Source organism: Protomyctophum bolini, assembly GCF_963924005.1.
Source record: "Protomyctophum bolini genome assembly, chromosome: 13".
In the NCBI taxonomy this organism is placed as follows: domain Eukaryota; kingdom Metazoa; phylum Chordata; class Actinopteri; order Myctophiformes; family Myctophidae; genus Protomyctophum; species Protomyctophum bolini.
Window position 1 is genome coordinate 36,153,792 of NC_137874.1, and position 16,450 is coordinate 36,170,241.

Below are 16,450 nucleotides of genomic sequence, written 5' to 3' on the forward strand. Positions count from 1 at the left end.
GGATATTTACATGTCGGATACAACAAAATGTACACATATGTTTTTTCATTTATTCAACAATAAAAATCAAAATAAAGTGTTAAAAAAAAAATAGTTCAACTAGCCGAACTACAAGCTCACAACATGTCGATGACTAGATCGGCTAGTTGAACATTTGAAAATATTTTTCAAAATAGTAAAAAATGGCAAATTGGTTTAGGGATGAAGGGTGAGGGGTGGCACGAGATAGGGCCCATAGCCTCATTTAGAAAAGAGAGCGTGCGTGCGTTACCTGCTGGCTGGGGAACTGGCACAGCACCGAGGTGATGTTGCTGGCATACTGCGCCATCTCTTTCTTGATGGCCTTCTCCACGGCGGGAGGAATGCGTCCTGACACGCTGGTCATGATGTCCTGCAGCTCCAGCAGAGGCAACGAGGGGTCTCGCATGGTCTTCATCAGCCTCTCCACCCACTCCTTAAGCTGGGGGGGAGAGACAAGGAACGGAGTGTTTATCAGTGGTGGGAAAAGTACTCACATTCTTTACTTATGTAAAAATATCAGTACTCTGTTACAAGTAAAAGTTCGGAATTCAAAATGTACTTGAGTAAAAGTACAAAAGCTTCGGCATCAAAATGTACTTAAAGTAGTTTAGTACTCAACCTACTCAAGTTCAAACTGTATAAAAAATTAATTCGTGACGTCATTTTCGGTGGTCACCTCTTCACCGATAACTGGACTATGAATAGGCCTTTATGCTACGCGTGGACTCTGGGTACCTTGATGCCGAAGAAGGGTTCGGGCAGGCAGTAGCCGTTCATCATGTTGACCAGGTGGTCCAGTGTGCTGTGGAACACTCTGTGGAGCTTCTCCCCTCTCAGCGCCACGGCCTGGATAACGGGCAGGGCCCCCAAGTGCAGCTCCGCCTTGGGGACAAAAAAAACACACACGGTTAGATAGTGGTGGGCAGGGCCCCTGTGCGATGCGAAGCGACAACAGGCTGCGAGGGCTCTGCGAGTCCAGTCAAAACCACCGTTCACTTGCATTGAACTAATTTTCCCAGAAGCCCTTGCAGCCCAGAGCACGGCTCGATTTCCGGTTTTGTCATCATAACGTGACGGCCTCGTCACCAGGTCCGTGACAAATCCGCTCTTTTTTAATTATTAAACAACAGCGAATTAAACACATAGCGGGTTTAGCGTAATAAGCAGCACCGAAACATGGATTAAATAGTGTGGAACACGGGGTATGCAGCTTAACTGTTAAACATTTGTTTAAAACAAAAAACAAAGGGACCCATGCTACCCAGTACCCACAGATGGGTCCCGACCCAGTGTTTGTGGAACAGTGATCTACAGTACCTGCTGCACTTTGCTGGGGTCGTCCAGTTGCAGCTTGGCGATGACACAGCCAGGCTCCAGAGCTCCCCCAGCTCTCTTCACATAGTGAATACACCCAGATTCTGCAGAAGTCAGAGTCATCACCATCTTCATCACCTGGACCAACAACACACACACGTTTACACATCTATAAATTTGCATCTATGAAATTACGGCAAATGTGCCGTTAATGCTCTTTCACGTGGATGTCACGAACCTCGATCTCAGCGTAGCACTGGCCAGCGAACACGTGCCCGCCGTCCTCTACCGTGTACTGGATGATTTTTCCCGCCGAGGGTGAGCGCAGCAGCGTCGGGTCGTTCTCCTTCTCGAAAACACAAGTCTTGTTCCCGATGGTGATGCGATACCTGCGAAATACAAAAGAACAACAGTACTAACCAAGTTTAACCATTGAGTAATGTATTTACTATTTACAAATCAGAATGGCCAAAGACGATTGTGCACAAAATGCCAAAATAAAAAGTCAACATGCATTGGTCACTTCACCAAAAATAGGACATCTGCTACAAACAACGCAGCAGAGAGCGACGCGTTGAGAGCTTGAGGATTGCCTATTTTCAGCGTGCCACAGTGTCATACGATGAAGGCTAAATAAGGTACGGACCACCTCCTATTTCATGTAGAGTGGTATAGTTAAACAGTAACGTACCTGTCCACCTCCTCCTTCATGTAGGTGGTATAGTTAAACAGTAACATACCTGTCCACCTCCTCCTTCATGTAGAGTGGTATAGTTAAACAGTAACGTACCTGTCCACCTCCTCCTTCATGTAGGTGGTATAGTTAAACAGTAACGTACCTGTCCACCTCCTCCTTCATGTAGGTGGTATAGTTAAACAGTAACATACCTGTCCACCTCCTCCTTCATGTAGGTGGTATAGTTAAACAGTAACATACCTGTCCACCTCCTCCTTCATGTAGAGTGGTATAGTTAAACAGTAACGTACCTGTCCACCTCCTCCTTCATGTAGGTGGTATAGTTAAACAGTAACGTACGTGTCCACCTCCTCCTTCATGTAGGTGGTATAGTTAAACAGTAACATACCTGTCCACCTCCTCCTTCATGTAGAGTGGTATAGTTAAACAGTAACGTACCTGTCCACCTCCTCCTTCATGTAGGTGGTATAGTTAAACAGTAACATACCTGTCCACCTCCTCCTTCATGTAGAGTGGTATAGTTAAACAGTAACATACCTGTCCACCTCCTCCTTCATGTAGGTGGTATAGTTAAACAGTAACATACCTGTCCACCTCCTCCTTCATGTAGGTGGTATAGTTAAACAGTAACGTACCTGTCCACCTCCTCCTTCATGTAGAGTGGTATAGTTAAACAGTAACGTACCTGTCCACCTCCTCCTTCATGTAGGTGGTATAGTTAAACAGTAACATACCTGTCCACCTCCTCCTTCATGTAGAGTGGTATAGTTAAACAGTAACGTACCTGTCCACCTCCTCCTTCATGTAGGTGGTATAGTTAAACAGTAACGTACCTGTCCACCTCCTCCTTCATGTAGGTGGTATAGTTAAACAGTAACGTACCTGTCCACCTCCTCCTTCATGTAGGTGGTATAGTTAAACAGTAACGTACCTGTCCACCTCCTCCTTCATGTAGAGTGGTATAGTTAAACAGTAACGTACCTGTCCACCTCCTCCTTCATGTAGGTGGTGTAGCTGCTGCCGTCGTAGGAGAGCAGAAGGCCTCCGTCGCTGAGGCGATGGACGTCCACCTCGGCAGACACCTGGTTCATGATGACCACGTAGGAGTTGGGAGACTGCCGTGTCACGGTCAGCACGTACTTGGTGCCTTCGTAGATCAGCTCCACCACCACCGTGTTGAGGAGCGTGTGTGCGGGTAACACCTGACCCCTGGAACAGTGGGAGATGTGTGTGAATGAATGAACGAACAAACTATTTTTAATTTCCATAACAGATCCTTCCCTTACAGGATTATAAGAGACCAGAAACAAACAATGAGTTAACAAAATCACATCCTGAACACAGAAACTACACAAAAAGAAAAAGAAAATATTTGGTTAATACCCAAAACCAGAAATAAATATACATCACATATATGTTTTCTTTGTCCGCTTGTCCCACACATTCTCTAAATATTCTGCAAGACTGTGAATATCTTATGTTAAAAGCCTCTCTCTGCGTCGCTTAACCATATCAGATCCAGGTTTCCACATCTACTAAAACAATCTTTGACGTAGTTCATGATACAAAGGTGTGCGTTAGTGAGGCATTTATTTATTTCCCCCTTTTCCCAATTTAGTCGTTATGCCAATTCACAGTTTTCGCATGTGGTGGAATATGCCATTCCTCCTCTCAGTTTCCCATCGTGCTGAACAGGTCCCGACCAAGCTGTAGGAGTCGCTAGTGTAGCGATAGAAATTGCACACTCCGCCCGGCCTCCCACTCGTAAACACAGCCAATGGGCTATGTGCACACACGCCATTTTGGAAAGAACTTGGGCCACTTCCGTACTTCCTTCACAGGTGTTGCCGATGACACCAAGTAAGGCTCTGTTGCATTTAGTGTACAGTGGTTCTCAAACCTCTTCATTTCAAGGATCCCCATACCTTTCAGAGTTACACACCCTTATGGGTCCATTTGGAACCCACTCAAGGACACTTTGAGACCCACTGGAGTAGCCAGTGAGCCAACACGCACAATAGCAGCACCCTGACTCTGTTTGACCAGAATGGAACAGAGCCTTCATTCGTACTATCAGCGGTAACACCCGTCTTCCCAAAATGGCCTGTGTGCATAGAGCCCATTGTGTTTGCTGGAGAGCCCCGGCCAAGCCGGATGCACAGCGGAGGATTCAAACCCCTCTAGTAGTCTCTGCAGTGGTGGGAACTTTACCGCTGTTCCACTAGATGCCCTGTGGATGTGTTTTCTATCCAACAGATAGACTGATCTAGGGGCAGTTTTGTACCTTTCCAGAGAGTGCAGGAAGTTGGACACACTGTTCCTCAGGTTGACGTCGGCTACGTGGAGCGCACCGGCCACGATCCCCAGCATGGTGTCTGGTCGCTCTGCCTGCAGACACAGCATTAAAAACTCATCCGTTTAATCAAGTGAGCATGCAATTTAAAATCATAAAACTAAAGCCAAGTGGCCATTTGAAGCCAATTCAAGGAAGGAACCCTGAGGGTCGATGACCTCACTTTGAGAACCACTTGTCTTATGGTATTAAACAACCACTGAGAGATACAAGGGTCTTTGAAATCAAAACGTTTGAGAACCGCCACACTAAGAAACGTGATGCTACATGCTAGTACACATGCTCCTCATAGCTCTCACCCAAATGAGAGACATGGCTGTATACCTGCATCTTCTCCGAGATGAGCCTGTCCAGCCAGCCAGTGTCGATGGTGTTATGCTGAAAGCTCTCCGTCTCCAGGAGCTTTATGAGGTATTCCACCGTGGTCCTGAAGTCTCCCCTGATAGATAGTTCCTTCAGAGCCACCACCATGTTACTGCGTAGAGAGACACATGGATGAAATAACTAATAACCGAAAATCTACAAGCATACAACACGTCGCGCTGCACAAAGTGTGTCACAAAGTGCTTAACAATATAAAAAGCTTGTAGATAGCCTATTTTTGGTGCAGGACCCACTTCTATAGAAGACATGCAGACTTCTATGGAATCCAAATGACTGAAATCGGTTGTGGCGACTGAGAACTTTAATCCATGGAGACAAAGACAACTGTAAATACATCTCGCTGGGTGCCTTCACATCATACAAAACATAAAACCTATTAACCGCATTAGCCCCTAGCGTCCTAATTATGTGGGGTATGTCATTACAGATGAAGAGATTTGGTGCAGACTAGAGGCAAAAAAAGAAGGGATGAAGGTATTAGACCGCTGGAGGACCCCGGTCAACAAAGAATATAGGGTTTAAGTGCTTAAAAGGGATAGTTTGGATTTTGGGGGATTTTCTTTCCGACTTACCCAGAATTAAACAAACTCATTATCAACTTATTATTAATGTCACGGCATGCAGTTAGAAGCTAGGTTGAATGGTGAGCTTATGACCTAGTCGAGTTCAATTCATTCACGTCTAGAAGCTCCTCTCAAAAGTAGTTATCGATTGCATCTCTGAGTAGGAAAAATAGTGCCAAAAACTGAACTCTCCCACGAACAGAGGGGAGAATTGACATATTTTTCCACCATTTGTCACCAACCGTGTCATCCAGTGTTGGGTGTGTGTACGTGAGTGTATACTCACGAAATGGCCTCCTCGCGATTCTCCCCCCAGGAGAAGCAGTGTCCGAACTGGGAGTCGGCAAACTCGTGCAGGCCTCCGGCCGCAGCCACGCTGAAGTAACCCCAGACGTTCTTATTGCTGCGGAAGTTCAGCTCCTGCACCGTTCCCGAGCTCGGCTTGAAACCCTACAGCAACAACGACACATCACACAGATGTTTAATCAGGGCCCTTCAATTTGGACTTCAACCCATTACAAGACCTGGAACACATCTGTGTCGCCTTAGCCTTTAACCACTTTTTAACCATTATTTTAAACTTTAGCTGTTGAAAAATAGCAGATCTACAAGCTCATTGCGCGACACGGAACTTGTAGATCTGCTCTCTTTTTTTTAAAAGGTGTGCAAATCTTTGAATATATATATTCTTTCACAGCGAGCATTTTTAACTAGAAAATATTTTGAGATGGAGGTCTGCGGCCAAATATATATAATTCTAGGAGTTTCTGACATGAAAACGTTTGAGAACCACCGTTATAGAAACTGGTCTCAGGTCTTAAGTTAAATTACCACAGAGGATTTTACTGTGTATAAATTCTATGTCCTGTGTCGAGAGCGGGATAGAGAGAGAGAGAGAGAGAGAGAGACGCTTACATGAGGTCTTTCAACCCCTCTTAATTCCGAATAGAAGTTAAATCCTATTAAACGTTGTCATGTAAACACCTACAAAAACTTAAATCCGAATGAAAATGCTTGATGCGATTTAAAAACCATTCCGATGTCACTGGCCGGATTATTCCGATGTTTAATGCGATTGAAAGAAAATTGGACTCATGTATACACTGCTTCGGATGCAAGTTCATTCTGGTCTTTCTGAGCATGCTCATTTCCAACTCCAAGGCGCGCCGAGGAGTTTTCACATAGAGCGCATTATTTCGTGCATTTTGCAGATCCGAAATCCACACAAAAAAACGTGGAGCAGCACACACAGATCCCCCTGATCTGAGTGTTTGTTCAACAGTGTCTCTCTCTCTCTAAAAAATAACGAGCGACCCTTGATAAAATAATAATCAGTGTGTTGGGTGCCCTGGCCGTGCTGTAGATAATAAAGTACAAATAAAAACGAGATGATCACCTTCCCAGCGGAGAAGGGGAGCCACAGCGGGTGGGGAAAAAAAGACGGTAAACATATATGCCCACCCCTATCCAACCAGCAGCCTCAAAGCTACTGCGGAATGAAATGATTTCAAAGTATCGTCTTTCGTCTGTAATGTTTGTATTGTTGAGACAGTCACAATGAATGAACTGCCTATATTGTATGTGTCCAACAGATGGCGTAGTTTCACGTGAATTAACATGTATCATGTCTTATATCATGTCTCCATGTAAACAATCATTCGGAATGACCATTTCCCATGTAAACTCGCAGGATTTTTTTTTACTTCCGAAGTATTTTATTCTGAAGTATTTATTCTGAATGATCAGCCTGCATGTAAACGTGGCCACTGGCACATACCTCATCGGGGTTTTCGCTGGTGATGCGGGCTGCGATCACGTGGCCTCGAGGGGAGGGGGCCGTGAACAGACCCTCAAAGTCAATGTGACAGTCCCCCCAGGGCTGGACCCCATACAGCATCCTGATGTCTTTGATGCGGTGCAGAGGGATTCCCATGGAAATCTAGACAGGAGACATTAAGGATTTACATGATGCTCTCTTCACTGGACAAAGTGAAACACGGAACAAAATATCAGTCAAATATAACCGTAGCCTTTCATAGATGATTGCTGCTACCATGTCTGACTTCACAGGGTCCATTTGGTTACATTTGTACGGTATTTGAGTTGCACGTGCATAAACTAGAGGGGTGCACCACAGAGCACATATCTCTGCCAGGCTGTCAGAGATATATTGTATTGAATAGTTTCTATTGAATAGTTTCTATTCCTCTCTATACAAACATATAGATACATATAGATCTCTATACAAAAATAAAATAAATCCATCATTATTTCCACTTCATTGTCCATGCTCTTTTATCTACTTTCAACCTGGTGTTGTTCATGTTTTTCAAGAATATTTTCAGGAATAAATCGACAAGGCCCATTGCGAGTTTTGCGACCTTGTATGTCTGCTATTTTTTAAACATTTCGAAAGTATAAAATAATTATAGAGGTGAACTGTTTTGGCCATAGTACGGTATATGTACGCTGTACATCTATTCACGTAGAATGTACAGAAGTACAGGTACTTCAGAATAGATTTGTTGATATTTTGAACCCCAACACAGCTCCGATTTGTGGATAAGTGATAATAAAATGAAGAGCCAGAACAGAAAGGCTATCGGCTGAGAGATGAGGGTGTGCACGACATCCTGTCTATGTTGTGCACACACTCGTCTCTCAGCCGATAGCCTTTCTGTTCTGGCTCTTCATTTTATTAAGAGCCAGTGTGAAGGAGTAGGACAGCATCTGTCCTCTACACTGTAGAGGACAGATGCTGTCCATCTGTTGAGCTTGGTTGATGCATGGTTGCTTCGCAACACTACCCTTCAGCTTCACCACAACTGACCTATTTACTGTTGAGTGTGTGTACACACACACACACACAAACCTAAACAGCAGCCTAGTGCAACTATAGTTTCTGCGTATCGCCTCTCTTCTTGGTCGGTTGCCATGGAGATTAAAGGGGCCTACTCTAGCGCTGGGCGGTGAAGCATGCCAGCTTTGTCCCAAAAATAAACAGACACCGGTCGAGTAGATAACACGTGATTGTAACACATACCCTCCCAAGCAGCTCACGTATGTACGTATGTATATATACACGCACATGTGTGTCTGCATGTTGGGAGAACTACAACAATGTGCGAACACAGCAGCAAGATTTGTGAACTGTTCGAATAAAAGGTTAGCCAATGGAATGGAAGGACTTCACTACTGCCTGTATTGACTAGACCTCTAGACCTGCTCCTTTTTTTCCCATTTGTATACTATTAAAATAGTTTTGAGGGAAAATTACTTCAAAAGATTTATACATATACATATAGCATATAACGATACAATGTGACATAGCTCTGTTTACACAATGCTGTACCCCCTCCAACTGTAAATACTTTCCCCATTTTCAACCGTTTTATTATATTGTGACACTTGCTTTGGCAATGTAAACGTATATGTTTTCTCATGCCAAAAAAGCTAATTTGATTTGAATTGCATCAGTGAGACTCACTTGCAGCTGTGCGGCGGGCAGGTTGACATCGGCCACCATCTCAGTGCAGGGGTGCTCCACCTGGAGACGAGGGTTGAGCTCCAGGAAGTAGAAGCTGCCGTTCTGGCTGTAGAGATACTCCACCGTACCGGCGCTCACGTAGCCCACCATCTTGGCTAGCTTCACCGCACACTGGATGGGTGGAAAGAACCGTCCTCAAGTTAGTTTTTGTCCATTTTAACGACTTTCAAACTGGAGCCAGGAGTCCATATTTTGAGCACTAGGTCATTACAGATTGCCAAATATACATTTGAGTACTTTTTCCACCCATTTTGGGCGGGAACCCCTTTTGGTGTTTTAAGCTTATATTATGTTATACTTTAGCTATTGAAAAATAGCAGATCTACAAGCCGTGTACGAGCTTGTAGGTCTGCCATTTTTGAAAAATCGTGAAAATGTGGCGCAAATCTTTGAATATATAGTCTTTCAGAGTGAACATTTTTAACTAAAATCTTTGCTTCTGGGGGGGGGGGGGGGTCCCTGGAACAACATATTTTGAGATGGGTGTCGGCGGCCAAATGCATATCATTCTAGGGCTCCTTGACATGAAATAGTTTTGAGCACCACTGACATAGAAACAGAGGCTTATCAGAAAACTGTCATGATTTCGAAGACATGTGTAGAATCGTCCACGGGTCTAAATGGGTTCGTGTGTAACATAGGGGTGGGGGGGGGATCCATACCCGCTCCATCTCCTCAAACACGTCGGCGGTAGCGATAGTAGCGGGGGCCTCCTCGATGATCTTCTGGTGCCGTCGCTGCACAGAGCAGTCTCTGCCGAACAGCGAGATGGCGTTGCCGTACTGATCGGCGAGGATCTGCACCTCCAGGTGCCGCGCGTGCTTCGCCAGCTGCATGACGAAGATGGGCGATCCCGGAACCTCCGTCTGGACCTGGAGACACACGAGGAGGAAGTTAAGCTTATTTCGTAATCATGTGGTGACCTTGCATATCTGTATTTCCTCAAAATTATTTTGGGAAAACTGGCAGAGAACTATTATGCTCGAAGTTGCATAAAAAATTCTAAACTAAAATGCGTTATGTGCATGTATGGAACATAACCTAATGTGAAGATGTTCACAAAAGGTTTGCCTAACTTTGCTACTACAGGGAAAACATGCACATACGTTACTCTTTTTTTTTTACTCCTCGTTTGCTCTTTCTTCCACTCTCTATTGTATCCCTTTGTTTGCTGTGATTGATGTGAACTTATTTTATCTATGCTGCTGCATTGTCTGAAGCAAGCCAAACAAAAAAGAGGTTTCACAAGATGTGGTAAATCAGTTTGATAAATATTCAACCAATGAAAAGTATTAACAACAACAAGAGCCTTGTGACTAAAGAAATAATAATTACACTGTATCCATGGGAACACTTCAGTTCTATATTACAGTACATCTCCTATGAAGTAACGGTTTGGGATCATACAATGTGTCCACCCCAACAGCGATGACACACTAGAGGGGTTTTCAACCAGTGGTCCGGGGGTCCTTGAGGGGATTCCAGGTGGTCCCCAGCTAAATGACGGAGAGTAGGGAACCAAATGGACCCTTAGTAGATATTTAGCTCTTGAGAGCGTAAAATGAAACCAAATGGATTATTGTTAAACACCTGCATTATTTTACATAATTTAAAAGAAGTCTACACAATTAGAGGATGTAAAATTATTCTCAATTTTGATCAACGTGTGCCATTTCTCTCCTATGGTACCACATTAATGCAGCATGGAATTGTGGACAAAATCTTATCCAACGACAACAACAAAATATTCTTTAGTTTTGGGTCTGCGAGGCTAAATCTCGTCAAATGGTGGTCCGCGGCTTAAATGCCGAATAAATAATGGGCCTTGATATGACATAGGTTGAAGATCACTGACACTGATACTACATTACACAAAACACATGACATGATGTCAGTTCGACTACGGACAAAGTCTTCACTAACCTGTCTGTAGAGGTTAGGGAAATCGTCGGCAGAGTTGACCTTGCGGATGCCCTTTCCTCCACCTCCTTCGGAGGCCTTCACCATTACAGGGTAGCCAATCTCCTCCGCAGCCTGGAAAAATACACATACACACACACACACAGCTCATCAACATACATGCAACGATAAGGCCAAAGTCCACGGCCGATTGGTTAGTCTCAAGCATCACGTCAAGCAGGTGAAACAATCACCTTCATGCCAGCCTCCACGTCGTGGATACAGCCTTGCTCGTACAGGTCAGAGGGCACATTGATGATTCTCTTCTTTTGGTCCGCCTCGGACCACTCCACCGTCAGACCTGAGACACAAGCACAGAAACATCCAACAATATTTTACAGTACTATTTTCACAACACGTGGCATGAATGGCAGTTGTTTTTTGCCAGGTGCGAAGCAGCCTGGCCTACATTTGCAGGACTGACGACCGTAAAGACGACTCTAAACACAACCTAGTCATGATTGGTTGCCTCCTAGCGACCTTGTCATGATGATTGGCTGCCTTCTAAGCCAATGGGAGTCTGAACGGCATAAAAACCACTACTCTGAACACCGCAACGCGGAGAGAGAGGCATCAGCAGCTAATGTTAGGAGCTAACTGGAGCTATAGGAAAGCCATAACAAAACACCATGAGTGAACCAACAAAAGAACGTCAGAAATAAACGAAAACGGGCACTACAAGAGCTTGTTGCACCCGGCAGTTATGACGGGCTCGTTCGGGCAGGGCTGAGTTTTTTCCCTGCGTTTGTGCAGGTTCTAATGCTCCGTTTGTTTGAATGGTGTGGTTCCACTCGCCTATAGTTAATGCATGGTGACGTGAGTATGGTTGTCTGTTTTCGTTGGCAGTAAGTGATCCCCCATTAGGTAAGACCGAGTAATCATGTCCTCCCTGCGGTTCACTGAGTTTGAACGCCGCTCACAGGTAAACCACTTTCCATGTTGCGCTCGAGTAATCTCTCAAAACTATTTGCAATTTAGGCAATCCAGATCGATTTTACAGCAAGCAGAAAACACAAGGTAATGCATCAAATGTATAAAAATAGTCATCTAGGATCATAGGTAAACCAAGAACCTGTTACCTATCCACTTCGTGCCTTGTGGCACATAAGGCAAAAAGAAACCAAGAAGCAGATCAGTCTAAACAGTATATAATATTTAAAAAGAATCTATCAATAATCTGTACATTGAAACTATACGGAGTGCAGACTATAGGATGCCAGGTCTATACATGGCCTGGCATCTGTCCCATATAAGATTGCAACAGTTATTCAGCATAATCAATTTAACTGAACAAATGAAGTGAGGGGCGCTCTTATCATCGTACATCATCATGACGTAAAATAAAGACTATGCCCATTTGCTCAGACACTATGACGTAAAATTTGTTTGTTTAAGACGAGGTTTGTGGACGGTAACTAAAATCTGGATGTAGGAGGGGCTAGCACACCTCAAAAAATAAAATAATCGATTTTAGGTTATAGTTGATTATTCAATGACTCTACACTACAGAAAATACTCCATCGTTGCAGCTCTAGGTGCTTATTACTCTACCCAACATTAGAGGTTGTTAGTAATGCGAGGGAAATTGCCCTCAAATAAGAAAATGTTACCTATATTTATCCATGGAAGGAGGTCTTTTGGTAAAGAACTACTTTATTGATTAAACGACAACGTTTCGATCTTAGTAGATCTTCGTCAGGTCAGTATACAGATGCACACATTTATCCAGAAATGACTACATCTATTTGCACGCATTTCCAAAGTAGTCTTTCCAGTTTTCCAGTAGGTTTTGGAGAAAAAGGTTTCGGAGAAAAACAACCTACCTGAACCACTCCAGGGCAAGGTTGGAATGCCAGCAGTTTGAGCCACAATAGAAGAGGCAATCTTGTCTCCGAGAGACCACATGGCCTGGCTTGGGGGACCTGTGAAATAAAAACAGTCAAAGAGATCAACTAATGGGTAGATCATTTTGATGAGTTTGATTGATGGATTGAATACTTTGACAATCTTTAAAGGTACAGGCAGTAAAACGATTTAAAAACATGCCAAATGGATGACACAAAAAGCCACAGGCTTGTTTCCATTGTGGTCCATCAAACACATTCAACACTCTGGACAAAACGACAATGCAACAAAAAAGTACACAACAATAAACTAAGTAAAAGGTACAGCCTTGTCTTACCTATGAAAGCAATGCCATGCTTGTAAAGCAGCTCAGGGAGTTTGGGGTTCTCAGAGGCATGGCCCCATCCAGCCCACACTGCCTGTACAGAATATACAAATAAGGCTGTTCAACAATAGAAAATACTCCAAAGCACAGCCTCAGTTTCGCTTTGAAAATGTATACAGTAAAATCAGTGTTAATTTAGTGCAGGGGTTTTCAACTGATTGTGAACGAAGGACCACCGGCACCACCCCCTGACTTAGAATCAACTTGGGGACCACTGTTGTGTTGGTTTGGGGATATGGGCTAAGATTTGTGCTTTTGTAACACTTGCTATGCATCCCATGCGTATACATCCCACTGTTTCTCAGCCAACGGTCCATTGACTACCAATACTTTCCAAATGATGACTCAAACCAGACAATCCGGTGCACTTCCCCCTCTTGAGATCGAGGTTTTACTGCGTCTGCATGAGATGGAAACAAAACGTCGGAACTTACCTGAACAGGTATGCGCTTAGCAATGTCCAGAATGAGCTCAACATTGGCGTAGTTGTTGTTGTTGGTGCCTCCTGGCACAGGCACGTAATGGTCCGCCATCTTGATGTACTCTGTGGGCGATGAACACATGACAACGTGAGTGCACGTTTATAATGAATGCAAATGTTTTTTATATCTTGTGGTCACCTACGAATGTTGCCATATGAAAATATCAAACTTCATTATATTTAACGTGGCTATATTCACAATTTTAAAAGAATGGGCTAACCTTTACTACTATAGCCCATTGTGTTATCAATTATTCTCCTTTCTGCTAGTGCTAATGGAATACTTTAAAGCCATGAGGCTTGGTCAATCTGAGCTTCCACTCCTTTGTTTAAATACATTAACTAGGGCCACATCATGGCTGTGTCAGGTGTTTTGCTGTGACATTAAGCACCAGTCAGTCAGTGAGCACATTGACTAAAGCTTTTACCCCATTAAGATGGGATAGCAAAGTTCACCTGCGTTGGCTTTCAGGTCCTCGGGGGTCACCATGACAACAAAGCGGATGGCCCTTTCATTGCGGAACATCTCATAGGACCAGCGGCGGATGGAACGCATACATTTGACCGCTGCGATGCCATTGTTAGCAATGAGGACCTGGTGAATGGAAACATTTTGAGTCATTAATGACAACTATATGCATATTTGGCAGACAGGCACAGGCCAGGCCAGGCCAGACACAAGCAAGTGCTGATGTCTCACCATAGTATTGTGTACAGTTAACAGAAAGGCCGTTCAAACATGGTAAATAATTATTAGGGATGCTCCGATGGCCACATATTGGCATCGGCCAATATTGGTATAGGCAAATAAAACTGACATTAACCGATGACAGGAGCCGATATTTATCGGTTGTTGATAAGCATACACTTTGAGTTGGCTATGGTGTGTTGGTTATCTGCAGCCTACCAAGCTGTAGATTTATTGTTTTGAAGATGTATTTGTTTCCCTGGCACAAAAAGGGGGAAATAAGTACAAAAACTAAATTAACTAAAATTATATCGGTATCACTATAAGCTCAATTGTTATTTTAAACATCTGTATCGGGCAATAATTTCCATATCGGTGGATCCCTAATAATACATAGACTAATACCTTCTCGATGACCTTGTTGCCACCAAAACGGGTGACAAATTCAGCCGGCGAGGCGACAGTGAAATCCCTCTGCAGGTCAATGCGACGACGGTCCCTTCCCTGCTTTACTAAGTGCAGTCCGGACATGCTGGGCCTGTTGAAGAAGCATAGCCTGTTGAACTAAGTGAAGACTAATTTTACGACTTAGTGACACCTTGTGCTAAAGAACCTTCGAAAATATGCTATTTTTAATTAAATTGTCGTAAATTATACCTAGCCAGGAGGGCCTGTGTCTGCTTGGCACTAGCCATATGCACATTGCTATAGATATGTGTTGATCAGTGACAAAGCTATGCAATACAGGACAAAGCCAGATGGCAGCATGACACCATACCCACATTGACAAACTGGCTGCGACAGGGTATGCCAACTAGTGCGCTGTAAATACTACCGTACAAAGGTGATTAACAAGAACAATGTGGGTGTTTTTACATGATCAACTATGATCATTGTAGGGTCCAACTTTCACACAACATGGCTTTCACTTTACCAGGCATCTATTTCCTGGTTGTGCAGACTGGTCATGTAGTTTATGGCTTTTAGTGTTTTTTGCCCACAGCAGACAGACAGACAGACAGACACAGACAACGCCAGTCTAAATGGTGCTAAGAAATTAATCCTCAGCGTGGCTTACTTATTGGAACGTGTTTACAGGCTTGAGCAAGTGTCTGGCGTTTCAAAACTCCACCCTCAGAGTGAGCCATTAAAAAGAGGAGTACAGTGGGAGGGAAGAGTGTGTGGAGTGTCCGAGCTCGTTTGGCTGGCTGGCTTCAGTGGCATCATGACAACACGGTTGCGTCAGTGTCACAGGGGTGCTTTGAGGTTAAACCGGGCATGCATGCAGCTTCTGTACAGAGCTGAATGGGCTCCCCTTGGCCCAAGGAAAAGAGACAAACACACATGGCCCCATTCAATATTTCTAGTTCTGACGGTCTGGTCATCATCTATTCATGTTCAGCCTCGTGCAACGCTTTTTCACTCTTTTAAAGCTGACCACGCAAACAGTGCTAGTCAAATATTGAGGGCTGAGAGATTCTAAAGTCTAAGAGGTAAGGGTCTACAGCTTGATTTATACACCATTGTCACACAACAAAAATGTAACGCGTTGTGAGATTGTAGATCAGCTATTTTCGGTGTGCAACCAAGAATAAATCAGGATCAACAATAAGATGAAGGGCCCTGCTTACAGAGTAGCGTAGCATAACAGTCAGGCAACATAGTACATCACTATCCACAAGAAAGGGACAACAAGTTCCTAATCAAATACAGTGCCACAGTGTAATTGGCTGAAATGCATTATAATGCATGTCAATAACTCAATATACATCAATATTAACAGCACCCCCGAGTCTGAACATATATTCACCGCTACCGTTGCCATTACTTAGCTGCCAGCTGTAATTTTCATGCTTTATTTGCCATCTAATCATTACACTCTCGAGCTTGTGATATACCACATAATGATAATATTGGCACTGGTGTGCTATTCCAGTGCTCAGCCATCAGTCTTGTGCCTACCACCGCAGCACACCGGTGCCAATATCTCACCATATCTCTTGTATTACGATATTGCATATTCATGCACATGAACTTTACACTGATAAGTAAGACTGGGCAATATAGCAATATCCTCAATATAGTGATATTAGACTACTAGGAGATATCATCAAGTATTGCCTTTTCCTGGTTTAAAGGCTCAAATTTTCAGAACTAAGCCGTCTAGCTGTTACATTTACTCTTGTTTACTTGTAGACTACAAGATGTAACAA

At 43.7% G+C, this 16,450-nt stretch overlaps 1 protein-coding gene across 4 annotated transcripts in view; it reads right to left on the bottom strand.

The window, feature by feature from the left end:
• Positions 1 to 16,450, bottom strand: part of acaca (acetyl-CoA carboxylase alpha) — a 59,976-nt gene that overhangs the window by 40,029 nt on the left and 3,497 nt on the right. For all 4 annotated transcript variants that reach the window (XM_080780298.1, XM_080780297.1, XM_080780296.1 and 1 more), the window contains exons 3-20: positions 14,643 to 14,775; positions 14,006 to 14,144; positions 13,503 to 13,612; positions 13,021 to 13,102; positions 12,662 to 12,760; positions 11,033 to 11,139; positions 10,803 to 10,913; positions 9,542 to 9,751; positions 8,820 to 8,990; positions 7,110 to 7,271; positions 5,619 to 5,782; positions 4,710 to 4,860; positions 4,317 to 4,420; positions 3,014 to 3,241; positions 1,574 to 1,724; positions 1,339 to 1,473; positions 757 to 903; positions 272 to 460 (exon numbers count right to left, since the gene is read on the bottom strand). In XM_080780298.1, coding sequence (XP_080636424.1) covers positions 272 to 460; positions 757 to 903; positions 1,339 to 1,473; positions 1,574 to 1,724; positions 3,014 to 3,241; positions 4,317 to 4,420; positions 4,710 to 4,860; positions 5,619 to 5,782; positions 7,110 to 7,271; positions 8,820 to 8,990; positions 9,542 to 9,751; positions 10,803 to 10,913; positions 11,033 to 11,139; positions 12,662 to 12,760; positions 13,021 to 13,102; positions 13,503 to 13,612; positions 14,006 to 14,144; positions 14,643 to 14,775 — 2,593 coding nt within the window. The remainder of the gene's footprint in view (positions 1 to 271; positions 461 to 756; positions 904 to 1,338; positions 1,474 to 1,573; positions 1,725 to 3,013; positions 3,242 to 4,316; positions 4,421 to 4,709; positions 4,861 to 5,618; positions 5,783 to 7,109; positions 7,272 to 8,819; positions 8,991 to 9,541; positions 9,752 to 10,802; positions 10,914 to 11,032; positions 11,140 to 12,661; positions 12,761 to 13,020; positions 13,103 to 13,502; positions 13,613 to 14,005; positions 14,145 to 14,642; positions 14,776 to 16,450) is intronic.